Source organism: Aricia agestis, chromosome 22, assembly GCF_905147365.1.
Source record: "Aricia agestis chromosome 22, ilAriAges1.1, whole genome shotgun sequence".
Taxonomy (NCBI): Eukaryota; Metazoa; Arthropoda; class Insecta; order Lepidoptera; family Lycaenidae; genus Aricia; species Aricia agestis.
Genome location: NC_056427.1, coordinates 4015684 through 4027849, shown reverse-complemented (window position 1 = coordinate 4027849; position 12166 = coordinate 4015684). Strand labels below are relative to the sequence as shown.

The following is a 12166-nucleotide window of genomic DNA, read 5'->3' as shown; positions in this document are numbered from 1 at the left end:
TATCAAGTGTCCACTCTACGGCTATTTAGGTTACTCTCCACGCACAAGAAACTTTGCAGTTCGACGTTTAAAAATAGAGCTGTCTCTTTTATGTAAATGGCATTCGTATCTTTTGTTTCACTTATCTGTCAAATTTGTCAATGCGTGCAATTTTGAATTTGAAAATTGTTCAGAAGAGATTTAAGCCGGAAAATGTAACGGAAAATGGACGTAACAGATCTGTATAAGTAAAATATCATTGGACAATACCTTTGTCCTATATACAGTGTGTAACAAAAATAAGTGATAATACTTTAGGGCGCGTACGTGCTCCTTGTAGAGAGTTCACTGTGAAAGTAGCAGCTCTGAAAGACGATTTTTTTTTCACTTTTGTATGGGCAAGGGCGTCACGAGTTTCCCCATACAAAAGTGAAAAAAAATGTTGGTCTTTCAGCGCTGCTACTTTCACAGTGTACTCTACAAGGAACACGTACACACCCTAAAGTATTATCACTTATTTTTGTTACATCCTGTATAATAAGAAAAACCTATGTGCGTAATATAAACGCCAAACGCATCATTATTTGTCAGATTTCCTAAAGTCAGTTGTTTATAAATTTTTCACGTACTATAAAATATGCTAGTAGACTTAGTACTAATAAAATGCGATCATGAGAAATACAGTTCTACAGGGATATTTAAGCGAGAGGATAAATTTTATTTAGCTGCGTCACCTGTGACAATCCAACTTCCTTCCACTTTGTGGTCAGCATCATATTTATACCATCTGTGTCCTAGTGCGTACACACTCACAGCAATAATTTTTAGTGCGCCTATTCTATTCAATTTGAGTATTTTCGACTGTTGATATTTCGTTAGATGGAGTGCCGGACGGGCCGCTTATTGAATTATTTCCGTTCAAGTTTGTTTTTTCAATAATCCAATTGAACGCGAGTTTTTTGGGATGTGTTTTTACTGTAGTTACTTTTTTATGAAAAAATCGAGCAAATACTTACATCATCTTATTTGCTGATAACATGAATGAATTATCGGAAATTTAGCATTGTTCCCTTGGGAAGTTCTTCTGTTTTTCATAATTTGGACTTGACTTGGGGAGAAAAATTTAAATTTAATGTGGTGTGGTATAGAATTGTGAAAGGATATATTGGTGGCTAGTGTTGATTAAAACAAATTGCCAAAATTAGAAATGATATCTTCAATTACAACAAAATAATATCAAAATATAGTGTTAAAGAAACAAAAAATACTCTTTAACTAACAATTTAGCCTCTAGCTAATGTCCAAAACATAAATAAAGTTTATTAGCACTTAAATATAAAAAAAAAGCCAGCTCCTGACAAAAACAATAATAACCCTAAACTTTTAACAATAGGTGCTGGGGGAGTAAGACATTAATTTCGACAATAAACTCTTACGGACCCTAAAAAAGGATTTAATCCGTCATCAAACGGGGACAGTAAAATTTCAATCGAAAACAAGATGGACCATGAAAATTTATGTACAGAATAATCATTAAAGTGAAAAAATGGTCAAAACGGAACAAACGCTGGTCATGGTCGTAAAAAGTAATTGGGTGGCCCATAAAGGGTTCTTTATGACCATCAAAACATATGACATATAAAGTGCCTTTTTTGGCACATAAAATTTGCGGGTAGCACTAACAATGTTTTACGAGACACCAAGATTAGGTCACGAATCTAATAAAGTGGACGAAAAAGATGCAACATAAAAAGGGTTGACGAGATTCGCAAAATTTGACCACCGAGCAGTGATAAACAAGAAAAATGTTGTTACATCTCCGTACTAACATTGAGATGTAGATAAACATGATTTTTTAGGAGTGATATCCAACTGAAACTTTGGTTAGGAATTAGGATACCTTCAGCATAATAATTAAGGCAGAACAACCTTTAGATAAGATCACGGCAAAGCCTAAAGGTCAATTCAACCGCAACGCGACGCGAAGATGCATTTCTAAATTTGTATTGATTTGACAGATTCGCAAGACATCTCACACTCACGAAATCTGTCAATTCAGTACAAATTGCATCTACGCGTCGCGTTGCGGTCTAAATTGACCCTTAGGCTTGCTGAATTTCTTTGTAAGCATACATAGAAATCGCACGAAGTAAGTTAGTCTAAAGGTTGCCATTTTCAAATTTTGATCAATATTTTTTTAAATACTACACAGTAAAAAAATTAAATATATATAATATATACATTTAAATTTCTTAGACATTTAAAAACTTCGGCTTTAAGATTGTAGTGCCTATCAAAATTGTACCTAAAGTGGGACAATATTAATTATTACCAAGTGTATTAATAACTCAAGGTAGGCACTAAGTAGATCACCATTATGCCTACAAATTGAACCTTTGTAGAACCTTTGTCTTTCAACCCCTAAATGCTCACAATAACAATGCTTTTAGGTCGTTTGTCCACCGTCGCCGTCACCGGGACGTCGCCGACAAAAATTCAAATAAAATGCCACCTTATGACCTAGGCTATAGATTTCATTTTCTACCGACATGGGTCTAGCGACCTGCCGCCGCTGCGTTGTAGTGGCGTAAAGCAAAATGAAACCTGCAGCATCCCCGAAACTGATAGGATTTTGATCTACGAGTCTGATGCCTGCTTTCACCAACGGTCTCCTAACGCTAAGTGTTCCCTAGCGATCTTTGCGGGCCAAATATCTCCTAAAACAAACACATTAAAAAAAAAGTAATGTTTTGCAAAAGTTCTTACGCCCTAAGAACGAACGTGACACATAAAATTCGTGAAATCTTGAAGGATATGTTCCTCTAATGGCCGCTAGGGGACCACTTAGCGTTAGGAGGCGGTTGGTGAAAACAGGCATAATAAGTTTAAAATTGAGCCGCAGCACGATCGTGCGCTAGTATAGCTGTCAGGAGTGGCAAAAACCGTTGAGATCGAATTAGTTCCAAATTGAGCCGCAGCACGATCGTGCGCTAGTATATATGTCGGAGGTAGCAAAAGCCCTCAAGCTGATTCCATTCTCGATTCGATTCTGATTCTGTCGAAGGCAGCAGTAGTCTAAATCACATTTGTGTCGCTCAATCTCAATCACGGTGGCGTTTCATTTTAATTTTTGTCGGTGACGTCCCGTGAAGGTGGCGATGGACAAGCATCCTTACAATTAAATTTGACCGTATTATGCAGGCTCTGACCCAAATTCTGATGAGCTAATCTGTCTAATAATGTCAATCTAAAGGCTGGAATTAGCTCAGAATTATGCACTATCTCATTGTACTCCTAATTAGGTTCATCATCATCATCAAAGTCATTAGTCTTCATCATTTTACTAACCGACTAAAACAGAGCGGTGATTTACATGTCTGTCTGTGTGTCCGTGCCAAACAAAAGGGTGGACCGATTTTGATCTAGTTTTTAACCCCCGGCGAAAAGAGGGGTGATTTAAGTTGAAATCTGTTTGTCTGTCTTAACAGTCTTGTCTGTGCTGTATGTGGCTGGCATCGTAGCCTGCAGACAGATTTGATATAGTTTTTTGTTGTTGTAGGAACGATGCAGGACGATCATTTGGGATCTCAGGACAATACTACAGATCCATGTCCATTCTAATATTATAAATGCAAAAGTGTATCCGTCTATCTGTTCTGTCCGTCTGTCTGTTACGTCTTCGCGCCCAAACCGCTGAACCGATTTTGCTGAAATTTGGAATGAAGATACTTTCAGTCCCGGGAAAGGACATAGGGTACTTCTCATCTCGTAAATGTACGATCCCCGCATGATAAACGAATTTTGACGCAACCGACTAGCGGGCGTCATCTAGTTCTTTATTTTTTATAAAAATGTATGTATGTATGTAGTAATTACATTACCGAAAACAGAACACTTTGTAACACACCATTAAGATCTACCTTTACGGCTCATTAAATGGAATTGGTACATTTTATTTGACCACTAAAACTATATAGGGTCAGCAAAATGGGTTACCTACAATGTATTAACCACGGCAATAGTTATGCTCCATTGGAACATGTGAATTCAAATATTTAGGTAAAGCATGTTAATTTGTATAAAAAACTGACGAAAAAAGTTGGAGTTAAACAGTATAAAAAACGAAAAAAAAAACGTTTGTTTGTATCGAATAGGCTCCGAAACTACTGGGATGATTTTGATAAAACTTGGCACAGTAGAATTATAGAGCATGGAAAAAATATTTTATGTGCCAATATTGTTTTTTCGCGCGTAGTGTGCATTGTAAATTTTTCGTAAAAGATCTTGTAAAGTTTCTTAAGGGGGCGACTAATCCAAAATTGTCGATTTCATAATTCATTTTTATACTTATAATAAGCTCCGAATTGTTTTCTTTTTAAACATAGATACTACATTATATTTCTGAAGATCCGACCTAACGGGAACACGATATCTTAAAAATTTCTCGATAGAAAAAAATCACAAAGATTCATCTAATTTTCACGAATTTTTCATATATTGCCATAACCGTAAGACTCTATCATTGAAACACTGACCTGGCGGGTTTTTAAAATGTTGTATGTTTATCGAGCTAATAAGAAAAAATTAACTTGGCTTTACTTTGACTGATTTTTTTCACCTGGCATATGAAAGACGGGCGTGAGTGTGAAGAGAGAAGGACGATGTTTGATTTTTTGGATTAGTCGCATTACCAGAGTGGAAGTTATAACATTCTAAAACGTGGCAAAAATGTATGCCTGCTTAATCTGTTCCAGCTGTTTCGTTTTCATTTCTACCGGCAGTGATGTAGTTTTTATTTCAATAATTTTATTTAATTAATTAAGTCTTTTTATGATCAAATGAAATTAGACCATCGCGATAACCTAGATTCAGGCTGCACTCAGAGCACAAATTTAAATGAAAAAAAATATCTGAATAAATACCAAAAAGAACCTAGCATAATGTTTAGAAACGCATAAAATATGAAAGGATGCGGGAATAAAGGCCTTTGCATCCGTATGTGGATTATTTATACCTACATTACTAGATGTCCCGACTCCCGGTGAACTTCGTATCACTTAACGTAGTTGTGCACTTAATTTTGTTATAATTTAATATATTATATTTCCTTAATTTCCTTAATAATTAAATAATAAGTTCTCGAATTACACTCTGGATTTGTGTTGGGTTTGATTTCCACTGTTGGGATGTAGCTCAGTTTGGGAGTTTCTGTTCATCAACCGTTGGATGAACCTTTAACATAATATGGCAATTCACCACTGTCCGAAGAAGACGAAGAATACATATCTTTGACACTTGACAGATGACAAGTGTTTGCTGGCCGCTTTTTGCCGCGGACCGGATTTGATGGCATTCGAGAAAATTTTGTTCTGATAATTTTTCCTTGAAAAGGCTTAATCCAGCTGGAATTTCAAGTTTCTTTCCCTTTTGGTTTTTTTTTATATAATCGCTGTGAACTTTTTGTGTGGTCGGCCGACCAAAGTGCATCAAAATTCAAGAGTACTTCAGCTACGCTCCGGAGCGGACCACTTGCGCTACAGAAGACAATCATCTTGCTCCTACAAGATCCAACGGGCTTGCTGCTACTGCAATTGCCTGATGAGCACCCCTGCTGACTATGGAACAGGTTAGTCGGGCATGATACGGGTTCCGGAGTGTTTTTTTTTGAGAACTTTGTATTATCCCGCAGGCAATTTAGCTATTTACACGCTATTGCCTCTCCAATAATCCTTCCATGGTCTTCCACGGATATATTTTCAAGACTAAAATTAGTCGGATTGGCTTAAACGTTCTCGAGTTTTAGCGAGAAGTTGTAATACCATGTAACTTGGTTACGAAAAAATAATCCCACCAAAAAATTTAATGTAAAAAGGAGCCAAGCAAAATATTGCATAGCCATGCAATATATCTATCGTAAAAAGTTTTCAGATCACATTCAAGCCAAGCCTTCAACTTATTTTGTAATTTAAATCAACATTAAGTAATTTTATCAATAGTTTTCTTTATTTTATAATTATTATAGTGGCTCGGCAATGAGCACAAGGAATACAAATATAAAACTTCATATTTGGGGTAGTTAATACTTACACAAACGGCAAGCGTAAAGTGTTTTTAGTATGTAACGACGCATGTGGACGATGGTACCCAATAAATCCAATCAGTCGCTGATAAGTAATCTCTAGTGGAGGTTGGAGGACAAAAACTTGAGTGTTCCCGGGATTTATCATTCAATGTACTTTATCAAATATCATGTGAATCAGCAAGTTTCCAACGCGGAAATCGAACCCGAGGTCTCCGAGTCAAGAGCGCGGCTCCACCACCACTGGTCAACGGAGGTCTCTAGAGAGGTGATGATGATGATTAAGTGCAAGTTTCCTCACGATGTTCCGATGAAAAGATGAAAGGATAATCTTGTGTTGATTTATGAATTGAGGATATTATTGAAGTTAATTGTGGGATTGGCAAAAACGTTTTTGTAACATAATACAATATTGTGTTCATATTTCTGTCTTTGCTTTATCATCGTTGTTTATCATCGTTAGTTTGACGTGTCTGTCTGTCCGTGGCATTGTAACATCCAAACGGGTTTCTAAGCTATTGCATGGCTTTGAGCGCGGCGACCGAATCATGAAATCCTGTAACGAAAAAGACCTAACAACAACCCCCCTCTCCAACCGGAACGGCTGTGCGGCGTTGCGGTGTTTGTGTGGGTTCAACTGTATGCGAACTATAATTGCATAAGTTGATTGAAAAATGCTATGCAATAGCTTTACCGCGGCAGTTCCCGAGTGCCAAACGTATTTTTACTTTACACAGTATTAGAGATCTATGCCGACTTTACACCATAAAATTCACGGCATTTCCTTCCAATGTAGCCCCAACTTAAGAGGATACACCAGGGGCTAGAGAAATGAAAAAAAAGTACGTGTAATAGATATTACACGTACTTTTTTTCTGTCTGCTTGCTGTCTCCCTTACCTCAAGCCTATACCGCAGAACGCGATAGAGACAACTGCAGAAAATCAACGATTCGTTGTCCCCTGATTCCTTCTCCAAAACTTAACCGATTTAAGTACTTTTTTCATCAAAGATTAAAGAAAGGCTTGAGCTGTGTTTCTATGATTTTTTTATATAATCTAGCCAAATCTGTTTTCTGGATGTTTGAAGACAGCTGAAAATCTGGCCATTTTTTTGGGTTTTTGAACGTTCATATCTTATTTAATAATTAAAAAAAAAGAACACATAGGGACATTGTATTAGTGGCCGTAGATATTCAGGAAAAAAATTATAACTCTACTAGCATTATCCAGGGCGGAAACAGGGGACAACGTTTGTATGGAGAAAAAGGCGGTGACTCCTCTTAAGGGCCAGATGTTACAGACGTAGTACTTAAGTGTCACTCGCTACATGCTCAGAATATGTAACTACCCCCAATATGTTGTTTCAAGAGTCTTCAATCGTTTCATTCTTGGCGAAATACGTAACTTGGTTTGTGAATTGGCTGCTATTTTACCCGATTATTGCAAAAAAGTGTAATGGATTTGGTAGTCTATATATTATTTATTTGTTTTTTTTTTGTATATTTCTATTACCTTTTGTCGTTATTATTGTATATTTTAATGTCATCATACTGGTGCACTTCCTATCTGCTGTTTTAATCCTATCTCTCTCCGTAGGGCTGCTGGAAGAATTTTTTTTAGAAATAAGCAGATCCTTTGTGTCGTCTTATTGTGTACTGTTATATTGTTACGTTTTCCTGTGCACAATAAATTATTTAAATAAAATTAAAATTAAAAATAGTCTAGCTAGGAGGTATCCACTACCAACGTCAAAGAACACAACGTCAAGAAAAAATCCACAGCCGAATATATAACCTCCTCGTTTTTTGGAAGTCGTTTAAAAATAGTCGACAGTGTTTCTTTCAGGGCCGCTACTTTCACAGTGAACTATCCATACTAATATGTAACGCCCAAACCAATGAATCTCATTATGGAGATATTTTGAGTCCCGGGAAAGGACAATAGGATACTTTTTAATCGCGAAAAAATGTACAGTTCCTTCGCAATAAGCGAATTTTGGCGCAACGGAGTTGCGGGCGTCATCTAGCTGAATGTGGCTTTCGGACCTATGCCGCGAGCGACCGCGACCGATAAAAATTCAAATGAAATGCTACTCTATGACACAGAATATACGTATGATTTTCTACTGACATTTGTGTGGCGATCCATGCTGCCGCCGGGGGCGGCGTAAAAACTAGTGGAGTAGTAAAATGAAACTTATAGTCTATGTCATAAAGTTGAATTTTGTTTGAAGCTTCTCGGTCGCGATCGCTCGCGGCAAAGACCCGAAAGCCACCTAAACACCCTAAAGTGTTTTCACTTTGTTTTATTACGCCCTGTATTTTTCATTACGTCCCTATAATGTATTCCCATGAAATGATCAAAATTATGATTATTACAATGAAAGAGCGTGACAGCTATTAACAGAGAGAGATGAATATAAAAATCAATGAATGCACAGTAACATTATTTAGGCGCCACAGAAAACGTTTATAAATTAAAGTGCCTAAAATGAGGTGTATAAACCATAAAGTTAATATACCTAGCGGAATAGAGCAACAATCTCGAGCTGTCAAACGTAACCGAAATTGGTTTTCATCTGTGTGAAAAATATGTGTACGTATACACTTACACAAGCATGATTGAACATGATTTCTATGAGAATAAATTGTCAACGTGCGGCACGTGCCGACTGGACGTCAAAAAAAAGAGTGCTGCTGTCATGTATCAAACGTCTCTTTTTACCACGCAGTGTTACTGATAGTGACATCTCTCTTGCTCAGGCCTTTGTTTCTCTATTCCGCTAGGTATATTAACTTTATGGTATAAACACAAAATTTGAAATTCCGAATCGTTTGCAATTATTAAATTAAGTGCAATAATACAATAATTCGAAAGTTTGTCTGTTTGTCTATCAACAGATAACTATATAACTAACAGGAAGAGTAGACGACTAACAACATCTTCACGTTAAATTCGCTCAACTGATTTTGAAAAAACTTGGTATGGGGATACTTTAAAGCTTGGAGAAGGATTGTTATTGTTGTCAAATGCACGGTTTCCGTACCACAAATTTCGATGAAACAAAATTACGGGCATCTTCTAAAATAATACTTATAGGCACAGAAATAAATCAAGATAGAACGGCTAAGCGGGTGGAGTACGCGTGTTTCAATCTTGCTCTGTCGTGCAAGATTCATTGAACGTTCATTCAGTCAGCACTCAGCGCGCTCGTCTCGACTTGATAACACCGGAGCGGTTGTGCAAAAATGCCTCATTGTGCAGTGTCTAATTGTAAAAATAGAAGTATGAAAGTGAATCGGTCAAAGGGAGGTATTTCTGGCCACCGGTAAGTTATTTGTTATAACTAAAAGGAAAGCAAAAATTGACACGAGCGATTCCTTAGCAACGCACGCGCGTCGCCGTTCTATCTTGATTTATTTCTGTGCTTACTGCTTATAGGTCGATCAGAATTTGATGGCAATTTTTTACGGCAGTTTAAAAAAAATATCCTTGATCGTTGGATAAATTTTTATATTTCACACAGAGAGTAAGCCGCTAAAGGAAAAAAAGGATCAAAATGTTTTATTTCTATCACCCCGGTATTGCTAGAGTCAATTTATTTTGTCACTTTTTGCCATCAGATTCTGGTAGACCTATACCTTCACAAGAAATAATTTTAAAATCACAAACGCAAGTTCCTCATTAAATTCTGTTATTTGTTTTAAATTACCTATCTTGGTTGGCCTACGGCTAGTTTTACTATTATTTTAGGTTTTATTAATTCAAAACATACCCCGAGATCTCTTGTTATTTTTGAATGAATAAAAAATAATATACAGTAAGAATTTTTAGCGGTGTTCGGGCACGTTACATGATATAAAATTCGAAAGATAGTAACTAGTAAGGTATTTGACCGCTGTGTAGGACAGGCAGTTATATGTATCCTATACAATAAAATCCCAGACGACGTCCAAAATCTTTGAATTAATAAATTTAAAAAAGTTGTTAAAGATCGTTTGTGTGCTAAGGCTTATTATAAGGTAACTGATTTTCTCAATGAAATTGATAGCACACCTTGGAATAAATAAGCTGACAAACCATAGGTCGCTTCTATATAAATGAACCATATTTATACTTACTATAAGTACTTGCATACTTAACGTAAATTAGTTTAAACTATCTTTGTTATTTTCCACCTTTTTGGTAAAAGAGTTTCTTACGCCGGTTCTTCTCGGCGGGGTAGTTCCCGAACCGGTGGTATGCCTCATGTAGACACGACGTTCCAAAAGAGTTAACTTTATTAACCTATTTGAAAATAAATATTTTTGATTTTGATTCCCCCTCTTTCTAATATGCGGCGAAAAAGCATGTCTGCATCTGCTGTTTCGTTGTAAATACATTTATTTTTCAAGCACTCCTGGAACACAAAGCGTTTTTTCATCATGTTGATATGACGAGTCAATTTTAAACCAAAGTAAAAACTAAAATCTCATAGGTCTGTACCCAAAAAATAATTTTGACTATTGTTGAACAAACATAATATTATGAGAATAATCTATACTGATATTATAAATGGGAAAGTTCGTCTGTCGGTCTGTCTGTTACCTCTTCAAGTCCAAGCCGCTCAACCGATTTTGCTGAAAGTGGGTACGGATATACTTTCAGTCCCGGGAAAGGACATAGGATACTTCTTGTAAAACGAGTGTTGACGCAACGGGCATGCGGGCGTCATCTAATATTTCATAAGATAAATCCGAACTGGATCGAGGTGTAGATATAGAAATGGGTACCGATAAACAAAACATAATTGTGATGAAATCTGTAAAAGTATCAGCCCACGCAAGAAACCAAAGACGACCGACCATAACAAGTCTTAAACGTGACAAAAATATCATTACAATTAATTATTCTTATCTTCAAACTTAGTTCAATTCGAGTTCTGAGAATTTTATCAAAGTTAGTCACTTTATTAGACAGCTACAGATAAGAGTAGTTATAATAAAAATGAAAACGTCTTAATGGAGAGACAAATGATTGTGGGAGACGTTAGAAGTCAAATCATTTCTGTAATTTATTGTGTGGAACTGAATAAAATTTATTGTTCTGTGATAGATGAGGCAAGAACACCTCTGAAATCTAGATAGAGACTTAGGCCCGATTTGACCTTGAAGAATAATTTTACTCCTTTAATTTACTCTAGGGTATTATCGTTTGCATTTTACCAAGTTACTCAAAGAGTATGAAATATGAAATAAAACAAAAGTAAAAAATAAAATAGCTGATCAGCAGTCTTACCCCCAAAACTGACACGATTTTGATTTACGAGTCTGATTAGTTTCAAATTGATCCGCATTACGATCATGCGCTTATAGCTGTCAGGAGTGGGGAAAGCCGTTGAGATCGAATTAGTTCCAAATTGAGCCGCATCACGATCGTGCGCTAGTATAGCTGTCGGAAATATCAAAAGCTTTGAGATCTAGCTGATTCGATTCTCGATTCGATTCTGATTCTGTCGGGACTAAGACAACTGGTTTCAATGAATGGCTACCGTCACCTAAACAGTAGCCTGCTATAATGAAAATTACCTCTATCTGTATGCTCGCCGCTCTGTATGCTCTGTCCGCTGTGTTCTGCGCCTGGCATGTGAACGTCTGGTTGTGATGCTCCTGCTTCGGCGTCATCTTGATTATTGACCTGAGAAAGACAGTATTTATTAGTAATATGCAATACAGTCTTAATATTACATACAATAAGTATTTATTCTATTGACGCCTCCGTGGTCTAGTGGTACAGAGCGCGGCTCTTGACTTGGAGGTCGTGGATTCGATTTCCGCGTTGGAAACTTATTATTTCCAAGTTTGGTTATACAAGTAAGATGATTCATACGTCGGATGGGCATTGGGCATGTAAAAAGTCGGTCCTGCGCCTGATCTCTCGCCAGTCGTGTCAGTCTTCCGTCCCATTGGGTTATGAGAGTAAAGGAATAGAGAGTGCTCTTGTGTACTGCGCACACACTTGGGCACTATAAAAATTAATCCTGCGTAGCTGGCCTGGTTTCAATGAAACCGGCCACCGTCACCGAAACCGGTGTGGGAGCTATTATTATTATTATTTATTCTATGCCT

At 36.9% G+C, this 12166-nt stretch overlaps 1 protein-coding gene across 2 annotated transcripts in view; it reads right to left on the bottom strand.

Annotated features, from left to right (window-relative positions):
- LOC121738059 (irregular chiasm C-roughest protein-like) overlaps positions 1-12166 on the bottom strand; it is an 85506-nt gene that overhangs the window by 39111 nt on the left and 34229 nt on the right. For both annotated transcript variants that reach the window (XM_042129877.1, XM_042129878.1), the window contains exon 6: positions 11627-11735. In XM_042129877.1, the coding sequence (XP_041985811.1) occupies positions 11627-11735 (109 nt within the window). The remainder of the gene's footprint in view (positions 1-11626; positions 11736-12166) is intronic.